Consider the following 19,320-nt stretch of genomic DNA (forward strand, 5'->3'; position numbering starts at 1 on the left):
AATAATTTTAAATAAAATGACAATCAAGTTCATTGATATTTGTGGTAGCACCTAAAGTTTTACCAGCCAATCAATCAGTGTATACATTGCTATCCCCTTTCTAAAGATGTGAAAGCTGAGTTCCATAAAAGTACAATGAGTTCCCCCATGATTGCACAACTCACAACAACAATTGCTGCTGCTGGTGGTGGCTTTTATATGGGCTTATAAAGAGCTTTTTACCATATGTTTATTTACTAGGTCCTCACAGTAACCCCATGAGGTAAGTGCTATTATTGTTTCCATTTTACAGATTAGGAAACTGAGGCACAGAGAGATTTTTTTTTTAAGTGACTTGACCAGAGTCACACAGCTAATAAGTTTCAAGGGGAGGATCTGAACCCATGTCTCTTGAGTATGCACAATATAAAAGGGGGTTCTGACTATGACAAAAAACTCAGAGACTAGTTGAAACTTTTGATACTGACCCACAGACTTCCCAACACTATTGAAGAGCCTCGGGTAAACAGTTCAGGCTTCCTAGGTGGATCTAAGAATATGTGACTATTTTCACTAGGTCCCATCTTCTAGCAGCCCTTGGGTGGTCAACAATTTTTCCTTTAAAGAAGCAGGAGCATGGAAATTTCATTAAAATGTCCGTACCTTCAGGTACATTTTAACCAGGACAGGACAAAGAGCGGATGTCTCTGAAGGCTCCAGCCCGAGCCAGGTCAGCGCCGTGTTTGTTAAATTTGTTGAGTTATTAAATAATCTCTTGTCTTTCAGCTTATGTCCTGCCGGTGAAGGTGGAACTGGAGATGGTCATTCAGCAGTACGAGAAAGCCAAGGTCATCCAGGATGAGCAGCTGGAGAGGCTAACACAGATTTGCCAGGAGCAAGGGGTAAGGCGCCTGGGGTTTTCCTCTGGCTGGGTCTTTGTTCAATAGCCCTGATCCTACTGAGATTTCGAAGCCTGGAATATTAGGGGCATAGAAGGAGTCTTAGAACATAAAGTGTTGTAACTGTCATGATCTTAGAATCTAAAAAGTCACAGTTGGGAGGGACCTTAAGATCTAAAAGGTCACAGCTGGAAGAGACTTTAGAACCTAAAATTTTACATCTGGGAAAGACTTGAAAACCTAAAATGTCACAGCTCAGAGGGAGCTTAGAATCTCAAATGTTACAGCCAGGAGGAACCTTAGAATCTAGAATGTCACCTTTGTAGTCAGAATATTAAAACTGGGAGAGAGCTCAGAATGTCATCTTAGAAGACAAAACATCACAGCTGCAAGGGACTTTAGGACATAGAATGCCACTTTAGAACACAGAATATTAAAACTGGGAGGGCTCTTAGAACATAGAATGTCACCTTAGAACATAAAACATCACTTCTGGGAGGGACTTTAGAACATAGAATGTCACCTTAGAACACAAAACATCACAGCTGGGACGGACTTTAGAATATTGACTATTGCCTTAGAACATAAAATGTAAAATTGGGAGGAACTTTAGAACACAGAATGTCACAACTGGGAGGGAGCATTGAAAAGCAGCCTTGAAGTCAGGAAGGCCAGGGTTCCACTGTGCTTCAGAACCTTCCTTAGCGGGCTGACTCTGAACTCCGCCTCCACTTACCTCTGTTTTCTCATATACTAAATAAGGAGGCTGCACTCAGCCACCACAGCTCCTCCCAGCTCCAAAAATCTATGCTCTGTGATCCTCTGACTTCAGAGGTAATCGAAGCTCATCTTCTGTCATGGATCAGTAAACAGAACGGAGGGCAGGGGCTTTCCAGAGCAGTTCCATTACCTGGCCAGATGGGGCAGATTTGGAGCCCACCGGTAACTCCCAGAGCAGCCTTCCCTCTCCAAGATCAGGCTCTCCTTGCAGGCTCCCTGAGTCCTCCCCTCTCAGAGGCCTCTGGCCTTCTCTAAAGCAGACTCCTCCAAACAAGATAAGTTACCGAGCCCCTGGTATCTGCAGGCGCTCTGAGAGCTCAGGGAGGGATCCCGCTCACAAAAGTCCCCCAGACCATGGGGGACACGACGTGAGTGAGGGGGCTGGGCCGGTGGTCCCCGAGGTCTGTCCCGCGGCAGGTCTCCTTCTGTGAGGCTGGGAGTGGTGCCAACAGCGAGCCACACAGGAGCAGAAGGAGAGCTCCCTGGGAAAGATGGGATGGGGGCAGAAACGAGACTCGAGCTGCACCTTGAAGGGGACTTTCTAGTCTATCCGTCAAGCAGGAGACATTGTGTCAGAGACCAGCGGGACTGCCTGTCAGGCAGGGAAGGCTGGCCTCCGCCACATAGCCCTGGGGCCTATAGATGCTCCTGCATACTTAATTGTGCCAGCGAAAGTCAGAAGCATCCCTCTGGACCCAGGATCCTGGAGCTGCTTATCCCATACATGCACAGCCAGAATAATAATGATGATGATGATGATTTTGATAATAATAATGTTGATAATGATGATGATGGTGATGATTTTGATAATGATTATGGTGATAATGATGATGATAGTGATGATTTTGGTGATGGTGATAGTGATGATGATGATGATGATGTATTTGGAACTTTATAAATTCTGTGATTTACACACTATTTGATCCTCACAACCATCCAGTAAGATAGGTACTATAATTATAATTATTTCCATCTCACAGATAGAGTGTGACTTGCCCAGAGTCACAGAGTGAGTATCTAAGACTCACAAGCTGAGCCAGCATGGGCAAGAAGGCACATGGGGGACTCCAAAGACCAGGATTCAAGTCTTGTCTTTGAGTATCCATGTGACTTTTATTTCCCTGCTCCAGTATTTTACATTTACTAATTATTCACAATCTGAATAAATCTCTTAATTAATAAAATTAGATCTTCCAGTGAAAAAGATTGAAAAACCAAGGAAAGGACAGGTGACTGTGTAATCACAGCAAAGAACTATCCTCCTTAAAATAAACAGGTCACATCTTTGAAATCATTTTAATAGACCAGGTTTTTCTTTTGGGCTTAAAATAAAGTTATATAATTTTTTTCTTTTAGTGAAAGCCCACCTTCTCTCCCTCCTATCTCCCCAGCCCCACATATAACTAGAAGAGAAAGGGAAATCCTGGTAACAAGTACGCCTCATCAAGCAAAACCAAACAAAGATGGGAGCTAGTTTCCCCATTAGCCAGGCCCAGGACATGAGTCCATCCCTCTGACAGGAGGTACATCCCCTCATCATGTGTCCGCTAGAATCAGGGACTCATTGGCTGTTGTGTTGAATAGAGTGGGATTTTGTGGGAGTTACTGGGACTCTGCAGAAGAAGAGGTCATCACAGGGTGGAAACAAAAGAGCAGGTGAGTTTTAGGCAGAGTCCAAGACCCGAGTTCAAATCCTGACATGAGCAAGTCTCCACAGCTCAGTTCTCTCATCTGTAAAAGACAAAGGCTAAACTAGAGAAGACTAGGTTAGCCCAAGACTTCTGACTCCGGAGTCTTATGAGCCTTAAAGCCCTCCTCCCAACACGACAGTGAGCTGGGAGGTGTCCCAGCTTATTTGAGCAGAGCCAGGATGCTGGCGGACCCTGGTCTGGCTCCCAGATGATGAGCCTTGTCGGCCCCTGAGCTCTCGAGGACAGCAGAGGGAGCCCCGCACTGATGGAACCACAGCCCTGGGAAGCAGCCAAGGACCAACGGACAGCCACGGCTCACCCAGCGGCAGACGACGGCCCGTAAATCTCCCCTGGCCCGACAGAAGTGGGGCCATGCAGACGTTGGGCTGAGCCGCCATTGGAGGGAAGCACCCGAGTTTGCTGCAGCAGCGGCCGAGGAGATGCTGCATCCCAGCTCCCCCTATAAATTAAGAGCTTCATAACTCGTCAGGGAACAGGCTGTCAGCTTGAGTAAAGTCACCTTCATGGCACAAATATCCACAAAGCCAGGACAGGAGAAACATCTCCCACCACGTTTAAATGTCCCAGACCCAGGCGCTTCCCCGTGGTTTTCTTTTGAAATGTTTAGGGGGGAAGTTCTGAGAGCGAGCTTCAGATCCTTGCCCTGCCACTCGTGCGGCCACGGGCCCCAGCATGGAGGGTTCTCAATGCCAAGGCTCACAGAGTCACAGAGCTGTAAGGGCATCCTCTAAACCATGTGCTACAAATGAGGAAACTGAGTCACCCAGGCACCAAAGCTTTGGGGGTGGGATCTGAACCCAGACACGGTCTCTGTTTCACTAAGGTCCCTCCTGGATCTAGTTTTCAGCTGTGGGTGCCTGTTTCTAGCAGAGGTTAAACTGTACAGATTCTGTTCAGGAAAGAGCCAATAAAGAAAGACAGGTTTTCCCTGAAGAGCAACATCTGGAAAAGCAATGAGAGGGAGCAGAGCAGCCTGATTTAAAAAACACTTAAAGCGCATCTCGTCTCCGAAGAGATGGAAAAGGAGAAAATTGGCAAGGATGGTTCTGTGTTATCCTGCCTCACTGGGGCAGAAAAAGTGGTGGTGGTGGTGGTGGTGGTGGTGGTAGTAGTAGTAGTAGTAGTAGTAGTAGTAGTAGTAGTAGTAGTAGTAGTAACCATAAGAATAATAAAACCTTAATGAAGGAGGAGGTGGGGAGGAGGAAAGGAAAGGGGAGGAAAGGAAAAAAAAGGAGAGGAGAGGAGAGGAGAGGAGAGGAGAGGAGAGGAGAGGAGAGGAGAGGAGAGAAGGAGGAAGAAAGGGAAGGAGAGAGGGAAGGCAGGAAAAGAAAGAAGGGAGGAAAAGAAAGGGGAAGGAAAGAAGAAAAGGAGAAAGGGAAGGAGGGAGGAAGGGAGGGAGGGAGCAAGGAAGGAAAGGAGGAAGGGAGGGAGGGGAAAAGGGTGGAAGAGAAAGAAGGAAGGAGGAAGACTAGAATAGATTAAAAACATGGTGATCAGATGCCACCATCCCAAATAATTAGTTATAACCTCCAAGATACATGGAATAAAAGTCTTCAAGCCAGCTACTAGAGATGTCCCAAAGATGCTCTCAGGGAATTAAAAAAAACCATGGTTTTGCATGCTAAGACTTCTAATCAATAGGAAAAGTTGTTATTTATTTTCTCTAACTGTGCAATAATCATAGAACACTGAGTATAAAACGTGAGCACTTGTGGGGCACACAACAATATAATGGAGATTTTGTGTGCGCCTAGGTTGGACTAAAAAGCCATTGAGGTCCCTTCCAACTCTCAAATCCCATTATTCTGTGATATGACACTGGGATTACATTGGAGGAAGTGGGGCTTTGCCCCAGGGTGCCAATATATTCGAGGGCACAACAACCTTCCTAATGGCACACTTCCTCCCCAAGACAACCATTTATTCCCCTGCCCTCCCTAGTTTTTGCCACCATGTTGTGGGGCTGCTGGATGGAGCTACAGTGGATAGAGCACCTGGCAGGGAGTCAGGAAAACTTCTGAGTTCAAATCCAGCTTCAGACACGGACTAGTGTGACCCTGGGGAAATCACTTTACCCTGTTTACCTCAGTTTTCTCATCTGTAAAATGAGCTGGAGAAGAAAATGGCGGACCACTCCAGTATCTTTGCCAAGAATACTCCCATTGGGGCTACAGAGAGTCAGACAGGACTGGATATACTAACAAGTACAAATGGCCTCTGGCCACTATCCTCAAGCTCTTGTGACTGTGATTTTTGTTGTTGTTCAGACCTGTTTGACCCTTCATGACCCTATTTGGGGTTTTCTTGACCAAGATACTGGAGGGATTTGTCATTTCCTTCACTGGCTAATGCCCCCTGCAAATATGGGAAGAGGTGGGGGGAGAATGAGGTCTGAACTTTCCGGTGTCAAGGACAGAACCACCAGTAGCATCCACATTATGAAGTGCACAGAAGCCACAAAACCAGTGTAGGAGACAAAGATGGCACAGTTGGAGAGGAAGGAGGAGAACTAGGAGAACATGATGTCCCCAAAGCCGAGGGAGCAGAGGAATTGGCAAGAAGGTCAACAGCATCGTATTCTGTCAACCCGTCAAGGAGGAAAATGATTGAAAACCAGCCAATGGCTTCGGCAACTGGGAGGTTATTGGTGACCTTCAAGAGCAGAGATCAGATAGAGTGGGGGTGAAGGAGAATGTGGCTAGGGAGAACACAGAGGAACAGAGGTTGAGAGAAGCTTCTAAGAGAATTTGGTCCATTAAGGCAAGAAATATTGGCTGGATGGGGTCAAGGATAAGGGAGTCCCAAGCATGCCCCAAACAACTCTCCAAGACCATAGAAGATGGGTCCTGGTCAGCTGAAGGTTCTTCCCAGGAATCAGAGGTCCAGTGAAATAATAATAAAAATGACAATAGTAACAATAATGATAACTGGCATTTACACAGTTCCTGGTGCACAGTGAACAATTAATAAATGCTTTCTGGCCAATCAACTTTAAGATTTACAAAGTCTCTTATGTAGAACATCTCCTTTGGGGCTCGCTGCAACCCCATGAAGCAGGTGCTTTGAGTTCCCTGAGGAGAAAGGTTGTGGGCATTCCCCTGGACAAATCTCAACCAGGGAAAGTAAGGGTGAATGCCAAAGCTGGAGAGAGACTGGTTGATACGTGTGCCTGTGAATTTATATTGAGAACCATGATAGGGACTGCTTTTGCCTCTCTTTGTAGCCCTAGAGTTCATCACAGTGCCTGCACATAGTAGTCACTTTCAATAAATGCTTCGTTGTTTGACCAACTAATTAAAAGAGCCTGTGCTGGGAACTTTGGAAAGTTCAAAGAAATGGAGGATCTACTCTCCATCCTCTATAAGTTTATAGTTTGGCTAGAGAAACAAGGCACACATTCCCAAGGAGATAGCTAGCAGCCCAAGGACATAGGAAAAGGGCAAATGATTATTACAGAGAAATGAAGATGTTCTGACAGTAGTGTGACCTGGAGTGCTCCTGGAAGACTTCCTGTAGGAAGTGCTGTTGAGCTGAGCCTTGAAGGATGAGCAGGATTCAGATGGGCAGAGAGGAGCAAGGGGAGAACAAGAGGACACAGGATCAGGAAGAAGGGCTTAGGGAATAGGGCTATAGGGCTCCAGAGAGCATATTTAATATGTAATGGAAGAGTGGGTCAGAAATATAGCACACTCTGAGCAGCTATGTGGTGCAGCAGATAGAACATTGATCCAGGAATCAAGAGAACCTGAGTTCAAATCCAACCTTAGACACTTGTTGGATGACTTTGGGCAAGTCACTTAACCCTGTTTACCTCAAAAAAGGGAAGAAATGTAGGATACTTTATAGAATGGTAGAGAACTAGTTTTGAAATCAGAAACGGATTCAAATTCAAGTATTGCTACAAACTGTGTGATGCTGGGAAAGTGACTTAATCTCTGACTCTGTTACTTCAACTATGAGACGAAGACAATAATTTCAGATTCACGAAGTTGCTTCTGAGACTCAGCAGTCCATGTCTCTAAAAGGCTTTGTAAACCTTTCAATCTCTCTCTGAGGACAAGGAGTACAGATGGGGAGAATCAATGAACAGTTGGAGATGGAAGGGGAAGTCGCCCCATCCCATATGGAGCAGCCACCTCGCAGCTGTGCCTTCGGCCATAAAGAGCAGGACGACCCCAGTAGAGAGAACAGCCTCGATTGATTTTGCCTTAGGAGAGGAAACGTGATGTCGTAGTGGAAAGAGCCAGTCCTTGAATCTGGAGGTCACACTTAACCCCGGTGCCCTTGGTTTGCTCATCTGTAAAATGAAGTTTGGACCGGGTGCTCCCTGCCAAGGCTAAAATCCTGCTTCTCTGTGGGTCCCTATGAATGTCATAAACCCTACAGCTGGGCAACAAACACCACCGGAACCACTCACTGACTGACCCAGTGATCAGCGTGGATGGACATATTAAACTAAGCCCAGGAAGTCAAGAGATTCTAATTCACGTAAAAACCTCTTGGAATATATTATATGGACATGTGGTTCAGAGTCCATTAAAATAGAGGTGTGGTTGGCAACAACAGGGTTCAGTGCAAAATATATATATATTCCCCACCAAGTGCCTAGCATGTGCCAAGGATTGGGAAGTCTTGTGCCTGACCATTTACATAAAATAGAAATGAGGATTCTAGTGACAATATGAGTTAACATGAGCCAGCATTTGATAAAGCAACCAACAGCGTTAACATAATATCTATCATATTATGTTATGTTACATATATATGTAATATAATTTCTCAGCATCTGAGAAGAGAACTGTGTTAATCCTATTATCTTCTATCTCAGAATATACTTGGAACAAGGAAAGACAGAGGCAGAGGATCTGTGTTCAAATCCCACCTCTGAAGTTTGTAGCTCTCTGTGTGACCTTCAGGGCTCCTGAAATCCCCTGGTTCCCTTCTCTGTAATATAAGGGATGGGACTGAATGGCTTTTGGAGTCCTTCCAGCTCAAACTCTGTGACCCCGTGAATACTCGTGGGAGTTGTAGATAGTTCGGGATGCCAGCTTTGGGGAAGGATATTGATCAGCTTGGAGCCCATCCAGATGGGGGTGACTCAGAAGTCAGACCATGGAAAGCCTTGGTAAAGGAGAAGCGGCACTTGAATAATCAGTACTTAGGTATCGAGGACCAGTGGCAGTAGAGCACAAAATGCTTGGTCTGTTTGGCAGGAAGGAATCTCAGGGTCGATGTTAGTGGAGGAGATTGGAAAGAATAGCCTGGATGTGGAGAAGAAAGGCAGGAGATGGCGAGGGAGCGTCTTCCTTGTGATGAGGGCGTGGAACTTGGGGACCGGCATTTTTGATGAAAGTGTGAGCATTGTCGGTTCAGGAGCAGGGGATGAAAGGAGACAGTGAGCATTCAGACAAATGTTCAGAGGAGCTGACCGACTCTCAGTGATATGGGGTAAATTGATGATATAATCCCAAACGTGACCTTGTAACTAGGGTGGGACAATCAGAGCTTTGTCCCAGGGAGCTGACATTGTAGGGAGAGCAATGATTTTTCGCCATAGTGATCTGGAGACTGCCGTTCATGTCTCACTTCTTGTTCTTTGTCAACTTATGCCATATTTACTCACTCTACACAATCTCACCTCCGTAGTCCCAATTTTATGGCATCTCTTAAGTCCTGCACAGTCCTACCTTCCCCTGCCCCAGCCCTCACAATTCTGCCCTTTCTTCCTTCAGCTAGCACAGTCCTGCCCTCATTTCTCCCTCAGTCTTTTACACCTCCTTGTACAGCTACCCTCCATCATCAGACTCTTCTCAGCCATATCTCTTCCCTCCCTTGGAATCAGTGTTTTTTACTCCAGGCAAAAGGCTGCCTGACTCCTGGCTTCTATAGAGCTGGACAGAGGGCGAGCAATGGTGGCAGCTGCTGGTTCGATCTGGCCTCAGATCACTTCTCTGCTGGGTTCATTTTCTCACTCTGCGGGGGGCAGGGGAGCCCAGGGGGTCAGTGGGCATGGGCTGCCTCCAGCAATCATTTTACTGTTTTCAGAGTGCTTTATGCATGTGATTCCATTTGAGGTTCACAACAAACTTATGAGGTACAAGACTTACAGGTTACATGATTTAGTTTTCAGATGAAGAAACTGAGGGTCAGAGTGGTGACTTTTTCCCCCCAAGGGCAAGCCTGATGATAACAATTCACATTTATGTCACAGGTTGAGGTCTGCACAGTTCCTTCCGCACAGTCATCCTGAATAAGTATGATTATATCCATTTTATAGACAGGGAAACTGAGGCTCAAAGAAGGGACAATGGTCAGCCCATGGTGAGTGTCCTCCAGTATTCCTTCCACAGTTCTGTGCCTCCTCTCATAATTGAAGTCTTTACAGTCTTAATTCAGACTAATTCCCCCTTACTACACTCTATGTTCTCATAGACTGTTCCCTGACCTCGTCCTGCTCGCCTTCCTGCATTCACACAGACTGACCCCTCAACATTTAGTGGGGGAAGGCTCCATTTTGGGGGCCCTGCAGACAAAGACCAAAAAAAGGGGGGATGGGGACTGTTTTTAAATAGTTTATATTCTTCTGGGAGAATATAACATATATACAAAGATATGGACAAATCCTGCAAATATAGGTAATACAAATCCAGCCTCATACCCTTCCTAGCAATATGATTGTGGGCAAGTCACAACCTCTATCTGCCTCAGTTTCCTCATCTGTAAAATGGGGAAATTTACAGCACCTACTTCCCAGGGTTATAGTAAAGATAAAATGAGGTCATATTTAAAGTGTTTTACAATATAAATTACGTTATATTATAATACAATTATAAAGTGCTTTACTATACAAATGCTAGTCATATTTAGTATTGCCATAGTAATTTCACAAGGGAGAAATTGCTCATTCCTCATAGGGATGGCAGTTGGGGGAGTGTGGAAAATCAGGAATGGACTTCTTTTGAATAGAAGAAATCTCAAACTCACTCCCATCTCATCTCTGCCTCTGGGATTACTTCAAGTCCCTCCTCGGGTGCCATTTTGTTTTTAAAGCTTCGTTGTTTCTTCCTCCCCTGATTCCAGTTGAAGGAGATCTCTCCCTCCTCAGATTTTTCTAGGGCACTTTTTATGGACCTTCCCATTGCCCTGATGACACCGTGCATCTGTAGTGGGGGTCTGGTGCACAGGTTAAGTAAGATGGAGTCTCTATTTGAAGCATCCAGTTCCGAGCCAACTGGAACTAGCTTCCTTCATCATTTTGTTGATCCACAGTTAGGAGGGACCTCAAAAGCCATCTGGTCCAACCCCTTGAGACACAGGTGATAATTATCAGAGGAGGATTTTGAACTCAGTCCAGCACCAGTGCTCTTTCCACCGAACCACAATGTCTCAAAGATAGAGGACACTTTGGAGACCTTTTATTCCAACCCTTTCACTTCCCATTGAACTTATTTGTGGACATGTTCTACTTCCCATCCCCTTAGATAACAAATTTCTGAAGATCAGAGACTCTGTCATCTTTCTTCTTCCCCCGCCTCCCACTCAGCCTGTGGCCTTGCACATAGTAGGTTCTTCATAAATATTGATGAAGTTGGCTTGAACTCATCAGCTTGATTCTCAGAACTCTCAACTAAGGGAAAGTCAAGTTTTTTAACTTAGAGAGTGATTTGTAAAACAGCTGATAGCTTTAATGACATGCCTCTTTAGCTGATAAAATTAGCTATCAGAGGAATAACTTATGCTATCCTTTCGCCATAATTTAAATTTATATCCAACTCCCAGTCATCTTCCTAGTGCATGGAAAGTGGCCAAGGTTGGCCTCCACTTCACCTTGCTTGTAAATCATTAGTTTGCAACTATCTCTTGATTTTTTTATTGTTCCCAACAATGGCGAATCTAATGGAAATAAACATTGGATGGCGTCCCAACAGCAGATGAATTTTCGAGCTGGATCGTCTGTGTAGACGGCACTAAGAGGATGGAGCAGAAATGACGGCTCCTCCATTAGATGCAATGGAGCCCATTGCCAAAGTGTCCATCGATCCATCCAAGGCCACGTCAATTACCCTCCCCGGCCGGCCCATTAAGGAGAAGTGCTCAGTGCATTTATCTCCTCCTCCCGAGGCTCCTCATGTACATGGAGTCCAGCTCGAGCCAGGACGGATGGCACCTCCATTCACTGGTAATGCACGAGGGGGGCCTCCCTGAGGATCTATAGCGGTCCCTGTCATTCTGTCTGTTTATAAATAATTGGCTAATGGATTGCATTAAGTGGGGCTATGACTGCATGTTAATTCTTCCCAAGTCCGTTGTTTGGGGGTAGTTTCTGTTGTTTTCCAATAGCCCAGTTTGCCAACATCAGATTTGTTGCCATCCATTTCCAGTGGGTCCACAGGTTTTTGCCTCCCCTGTCCTTCACCCTGAAGAGCTGAGTGAAATCTTTTTTTTCTCTCAAAATCAGAATTATATGCATAGTAACAATAACTGATATTTATGTAGTGATTAAATTACAATGTGTCAGGCACAATACTAAGCAAAAATATAATATATATAAAATATGATGATTATCTTATTGGATCTTTGCAACAACCCTGTGAAGTAGGGACTATTATCATCCCTATTTCATACATGAGAAAATGAGGGAAACAGAAAATAAATAATTTGCTCAGGGTCATACAAGTAGCACCAACAAAGTAGATCAGCAACTATTTTCCAGGGTTTTTGCCCAGGAGAGTTGCCGGAGGTATCTCTGAAAGGTTAAGTGGTTTTCCCAGGGACTGAGAGCCGGCATATAAGAGGTGGGATGTGAAGGCCACAGTTCCTCTCTGGGCCAGTTAATGTCACTTGTCATTACATGGTTCTGTGTGGTTACAAGATCCTTCTACAAAGGTTGGGCCATTTGGTCCTTATAAACCACCTGAGAACTAGAGGGATTATTTTAAAGAGGGGGAAACTGAGACTCAAAGCTTTAATGTAACATGCCCAGATGAGGATGACAACACTGGTTTCCTGACTCTCAGTTCAGGCTTCTTCCCCCTACTCCCCAGTATAGCTTTGTTCTAAGTGGTCTAGGGGAATCCAGTCAGTCAGTCAATGAGCATTTATCAAGCACCTACTGTTTGCCAGATACTCTACAAGGACAGTACAACTTCATGCATTCTTATATCATCCTCTCTGCATCCCATTTCCCATTATAATCCACGTCCTGTTATAATCTCCAGTGAAAGGCAATGTGGCTTAGCAGAGAGAGCATTGGACCCAGTCAGGATAGTCCTGGGTTCCGATTCCCCATCAGATCCCAGCTCTGCAAGGCTGGGCAAGTATCTTAACCTTTACAGAGCCTGTTACCACATTTGTAAAGTGTAGATATTAATAATAACAGCACCTACCTCCCCAGGCAGATCGGAGCTCAAACAAGAAAACACCGGGAGAGGTCTTTTTACCTCCAGTAGTACAACTGCTACTGTTTCTGGCTGAAAATAAGGTTGGACAAAAGGAACAGTGGAGGCACAGGATAGGAAGAGAAGGAGGTCATGAGCATAGGTCCAGCTCAGGCCACCATAGAATGGGAGAGCTGGGAAAGAAATGAAGGCCAGACAGGGGAAGAGACATATTCAGAAGTAGGTAGATAAGGAGAGAGAGACAGAGAGATAGAGACGGAAAGAGACAGAGATAGACTCAGAGAGAGACAGAGACAGAGAGAGATATGAGTTTATGAATAGATGGATGAATGGATGGATGGATGGATGAAGATAGATAGATAGATATGGAAAGATAGATAGATGATTGGGTTGATGGATAGAAGAAGAGATAGAAAAGAGAAGGGATGAGAGAAAGAGGGAGGACAGGAAGAAAAGAGAAAAGGAAAAAGGAGTGAGGAGAAAGAGGAAAGAGAAGAAAGATAAAAAGAGTGGGGAGAGAGAGAAGAGAGAAACTTTATTAAGCGCTTACTACGTTCTGTGCTAAGCAAGCACTGAAGATCTAGACACACACGTATACATATACATGTATATATATGTATGCCGATAGCAGCATGCAAGACACAGTCCCTGCCTCCAAGGAGCCCACATTTTCATGGGAAAACAACATATGAAGGCAAAGGCTGAGGAGGCGGCAGGAAGTAAGCGGAGAGCAAAGTTCTGTCCAGGTCTCTCGGTTCCAAGTCCTAAAAGCCTGCCCTGTGCTGTCCTTGGCACTATACCAGGTATCCTGGGAAATACAAGACAAGAAGTAATAACTGCATTTACTTACGTGCTTCGAGGACCCACAATTTCATCCCACTTGGGAAGACTATTAATTCACAGGATCCTGGACCTAGTTCTGGGAGGGACTTTGGGCAACAGCCCTTCCCAGGCCCGAGGTTGCCCATCCCATAATGGTCTGAACCTCTATCCTTGCCCCCAGAGTACAACTTGTACCTTCACCCACCCCAGTTCCCGACCTCTGTCCTTCTCAAGTCCGGGAGGAAGGAGAGGGTTGGGCTGGCAACTTGTGGCCCTACAAAGAGTCTCCTTTTTAAGTGTCCTTCGGGGTGGCCACTCCCCTGGTGCTCCGCCCTGGGCTAATGCCTCCTTTGCCTCCCCTGGGTCCTGGTTCTGGGTCAGGCTCCACCCTTAGCATCCCCTGAAGTTCTGTATCTCACCTCATTAGTCATTTATATCCTTCACCTTCTGGGGTTCAGAGCCTCTTGTGACATCCCTTTTGGATAATGTTTTTAGATGCAGAAAATAAAATACATAGGATTACAAAGGAAACCAATTGTGTTAAAACACAGTAATCAAAATACAACCTTGATGGAATGAAGGCTTTGAGAGGCTGTGTGGTGTAGTGGCTAGGAAGTCAGACTTACATACAAAAATGGCCTCAGCTGCGTGACCCTGGGCAAGTCACCTCACCCTGTGTGCCTCCGTTTCCTCATCTGTAAAATGATCTGGAGAAGATGGCAAACCATTCTAGTATCTTTGCCAAGAAAATCCCAAATGGGGTCATAAAGAATTAGACTGAAAATGGCTATTAACAACTATACCAGGCACTGTACTAAGAGCTGGAGGTACTAAGAGAGGCAAAAACACTCTCTGTGCCCTCCAGGACATCCCAGTGTAAAGGGTGGGGAGCAGATCAGATGCACAGCTCCAGACCAACCAGATTTAGAGGAGATAAACTGAAGCTAGAGGGAAGTCATTTAGATCAAGGAGATCTGGGAGAGGCTCCCGAGCAGCTCACCAAGTTGGGAAGGCTCAGATTTATACTGACAGAAACTGGGATTTCTTTATTTGCACTGATGAAATCACCCACCAAAACCGAATGAAGAATTGCATAATAATTATCACACCTGTAGAGCTTAGAGATAATATTACGGGAGGAATAGAGACTGGATGTGGGATATAAAGAAATGCCCTGTACCAGGGGAGGGTGGCCAACTCTGCATAAAGAGACTTAGAAAGTGGGCTAGAGCACTGGGAGCCCAGGCTATGTTATCCCTCAGAGGGAGGACTGCTGAACTCAGGCTTCCCTGGCTTGGATGTCTGTCCTCCAGCCTGGGCCTCTGAAACACGACCTGCCTTTCAGTTAGTTATTCGTCTGATCTTGGACACCACAGTTCAGTCGTGACTGAGGAGAGGAAAGGGAGAGATTGTGATTATAGCCGCAAAGATCTGTGTGCCCTTGACCCACTGTGTGGATTTGTATGCGGTATTTATGTTGTACCTGTGTGCTACATGATGTGTATTGTATATGAGGGAGCTGTACTGTGGGAGCAGTTGTGTGTATGGGGGTGGTACGTATGGTGTATGTGTGGTATGTGTATTGTTTGGGAGGATTTTTTTAATTATACCTTTTTATTTTCAAAATATATACATGGATAATGTTTAACATTCACTCCTACAAAACCCTGTGTTCTAATTTTTCCCTCCCTCCCCCGCCATCAGCAAGTGACGCAATGTTAGACATGTGCACTTCCTCTATACACATTTCCACATTTGTCATCTGCACAAGAAAAAGCAAATCAAAAAAGAAAGAATGAGAAAGAAAAAAAATCAAGCAAACAACAGCAGCAAGCAAAAAAGGAGGAAATGCTATGTTGTGGTCCACACTCAGTTCCCACATGTCTCTCTCTGGGTGTAGATGATTCTCTTCATCACTGAACAATTGGAACTAGTTTGAATCATCTCATTATTGAAGAGAGCCACATCCACCAGAATTGATCATCATATAGTATTGCTGTTGACGTATATAATGATCTCCTGGTCCTGCTCATTTCACTCAGCATCAGTTTGTGTAAGTCTCTCCAGGCCTTTCTGAAATCCTCCTGCTGGTCGTTTCTTACAGAACAATAATATTCCATAATATTCATAGACCACAATTTATTCAGCCATTCTCCAACTGATGGACATCCACTCAGTTTCCAGTTTCTAGCCACTACAAAAAGGGCTGCCACAAACATAAGTCTCTCCAGGCCTTTCTGAAATCCTCCTGCTGGTCGTTTCTTACAGAACAATAATATTCCATAATATTCATAGACCACAATTTATTCAGCCATTCTCCAACTGATGGACATCCACTCAGTTTCCAGTTTCTGGCCACTACAAAGAGACCTGCCACAGACATCCTTGCACATGGGGTGAGAGAAAGAGAGAGAGAGAGAGAGAGAGAGAGAGAGAGAGAGAGAGAGAGTGTGTTGACCTTCAGATCTCGCTAGCTGTTTGCCTCCTGCTTGTGGAATAAATGCACGCTTGCCCTCCTCATTAGGCCACGGCTGCTTGGATTATTTGCTCCTTATAAATAACAAATGACACTGAGTGCCCAGGCGAGCCATTAGCTCAGTTTGGAATGGAACCCCCACCTCACCCCCCACAGTCCCACCCCACTCCACATGCAGACACACACACACACACACACACACACGCACACACACACACACACACACACACTGCTCTGGGCTGTAGAGATGGGTATCTGGCTGGGAGTGCCCATGGGAGGTGGCTCAGGGGAGCCCCTTCTTCCCTCCCTGTCCCCTGACCCCAGGCCCTCCATGGTTTTGTCTGTGAATAAGCAGGGATGGATCCTTCACCCTGAGCAAGGCTGGAGGCAGGGGCGCAGCTTTAGCAGAAATGGTGCACATGGAATAACCATCATACAAACATCTTTCCCGGGCCCCAATTTCAAACCCACTGCAAACCCCCAAGATGGACTGGCCCCCTCCCCCTCAGGGGAAGCACTTGTGTGTTTGGGTGTGAGGGGAGAATCTGGGGGTTTGTGTCCAGGATGCCGTGGAGAAGGACCAGCCCCAGCCCCAGCTCCTTGTGTCTCAGGAGCCTGTCCTTCAGCCATTTTGTCTCGTCCCTGAACTCTCCACATTTGGTCTCAAAGCTCCAACCTTCCCCTCAAAAGCAAACGATCCTTCCTGGGCCGACACCGACCGGATCTGAGACTCTGAGCATCGCCCATTCAGCCACAGCAGGCAAGCCCAGTGCAGACGCTGCAAGTGCTCTCATCTGAATGAGGGCTCGGGCTTTTCCCTGCCAGATTCCAAAAGACAGAATGGGGGGCGGGTGAAAAGGGGGGCTGATAGAAGCTGAAGAGAATGAACTTCTGGCTCAACGAAAGGGCAAAATTTACAAGGAGAGCTGCCCCACAGTGAAAGGAGCAGTTTGGAAGGTAATGAGTTGATTGTTACTGAAGGTATTCAAGCAAAAACTGGATGGGCGTGGGTCTGGTAACACTGTACAAAGGGAATTGTTCCGGTCTGGGTTGGACTGGACGGTTGCTTTCAATGCCAAGATTTTATGACTCTGTGCTCTAGAGCAAACCTTTCCTTGTACAGGGGGGGGCCAGAGTAGGATGACCATTGGCCCAGTGGAACGCAAAGTCCCTGAGAGCTGTTTGGTTTTGTCTTTCTATCCCCAGCACCTGGCACATAGTAGGTGCTTCATAAATGCTCATTGAGTTGAGGTGAGCCTGCTTGAGTGGGCATTGTATCCACCACCCAGAAGTCACGAATGTCACGTTAATCTATTTTCAGATGATAGAATGATGGGAGGCTCAGTCAGGATCCAAAAAGTCCCCTTAGGACAGATCAAATCTGAGAGAAACTGAATAGGCAGAAATGTAAAGTTCAGTTCTTAGTTTCCAAAAAACATGCTGCACTTCTGTGATTCAGGTTAACTAGCCCCAACTCCCCTTCCATGAGAGTTTCCTGATTCCCGCAGACTTGAAGTCCTCTAGCCTCTCCCCAAACGCCTTTCTCATACAGAAACCCCTGGAGGCTCAGAACTTTAAGGCAGTTTTTTGCCCCTCCCAAAGCTAGGTCGTTCCAAGTCCCTAAATGCTACCGTTGTTCCATGGGGATTGATCAGCACACCCTGCAAGGGCCACAGCTTCTCCACCTTTACCCAGCATTGTCATCTACCTCCGCCCAGTCCTAGAACCATCTAACCTCGCCCATTTTCGCATCTATAAAATGGGTATCATATTTGCTCTCCTTCTACTCAGCAAATGCCCAACTGTTGTATAGTTCGTTTGCTTTTCAAACCCTATTCTCATTCATTCATTCAATGACACATTCAAACCCTATGACAAGCACACCCAAGGACTGAGTCTTGCCATCAGAAGGAATCATTCCCCCACGTCAGGAGAGGGACCGCTTTCAGCCCTGGGTGATGGCTAATCATTGTGGATGGGGGCAGACAGAGTGCAGGGAAGCTTCCCTTCTCCAAGGAATCTCAGCCTTCCTACCTGGAAGACTAACTGGGCTGCCCGGTGGACTGAGTCAGCAGTGTGACATCGAAGCCAAAAATTAATGTGACTTTAGATTGCATTAATGGAAGCATCGGGGCCATAATGAAAGGAGAGTTTGGCTTTTTGTCCACTGCCTGGGTCGTGTTCCATTGGAATATTGTGTTCACTTCTGAACGCCCCATTTTATGAATGAAGAACTCAATCAATGAAGAAATGAATGAATGAATGAAAAACCATTTATTAAACACTTACTAGGTGCAAGGTGCTGTGCTAAGGCTGGAAATACACTAGAAAGACAAGAGAGTCCCTGCTCTCAAAGAGCTTTCGGCATTTGCTAAGTGAGAAAATCACCAAAAATCAATCCATCCATCAGCATCGATTAAGTATTTGCAAAGTGCCAAGGACTGTGCTAAATTCTGGGGACTTAAAGAAAGGCAAAAACAGCTCCTTTCCTCAAGAAACTTATACTCCAATAAGGCAGGGGCCATGTTTTGTGCTGTGGAAATCGCCCCGGATTTGGAATCAAAGGGTATGGGTTTAAATCCTAGGTAGGACACTTAGTATGTGATGCTAGGAAAGTCTCATCACCTCCAGACTCCTGTTTGCTCTTTTAATCTAGTTTTTGTCTAAAATCAGTTTCTAGCTTTAAATCTCTGGCCAAGCAGGGAGGATGCTAGTATTGTCTTGAAGTCTTTGAAGGATCGTTTTAAAGACGGGGGTTAAAAAATGACACAGGTGATAAACTTTTTCTTTTTGGTCCCCGAAGCGGAACTAGGTAGAACTGGTCTTTTGTCTCTGTATCCTCAGCACCGGGCACACAGTCAGTGTTTAATAAATACTTGTTGCTTGAGAGTCAGTCTTCAGTTCAGTGAAAGGAAAAACATCGGGGATGGTTCAAAAGTGCAATGTGATGTCTCAGGAGAGCATGAGTTCTTTGTACTTGGAAGTCTTAGGTAGAGTCTGGCTGGGAAAAACACTTAGAAAGAGAATTCTTCCTCCAGTACAAGTTGGACTTGTATTTCACAACTAGGAATATATATATATATATATATATATACACATATATATGTATGTATATGTATATATATATATGTATGTATGTATATGTGTGTGTGTATATATATATATATATATGTATATATATATATATATATATATATTTGTGAGATGGATGCTTTGTGGCTGAGGTTGGGAACCAGAAACCATGTCATATGAGG

At 45.4% G+C, this 19,320-nt stretch overlaps 1 protein-coding gene across 3 annotated transcripts in view; it reads left to right on the forward strand.

The window, feature by feature from the left end:
• Positions 1–19,320, forward strand: part of TMEM266 (transmembrane protein 266) — a 135,137-nt gene that overhangs the window by 94,484 nt on the left and 21,333 nt on the right. For all 3 annotated transcript variants that reach the window (XM_031956795.1, XM_031956796.1, XM_031956794.1), the window contains exon 8: positions 766–881. In XM_031956795.1, the coding sequence (XP_031812655.1) occupies positions 766–881 (116 nt within the window). The remainder of the gene's footprint in view (positions 1–765; positions 882–19,320) is intronic.

This window comes from Sarcophilus harrisii, chromosome 2, assembly GCF_902635505.1.
Source record: "Sarcophilus harrisii chromosome 2, mSarHar1.11, whole genome shotgun sequence".
In the NCBI taxonomy this organism is placed as follows: domain Eukaryota; kingdom Metazoa; phylum Chordata; class Mammalia; order Dasyuromorphia; family Dasyuridae; genus Sarcophilus; species Sarcophilus harrisii.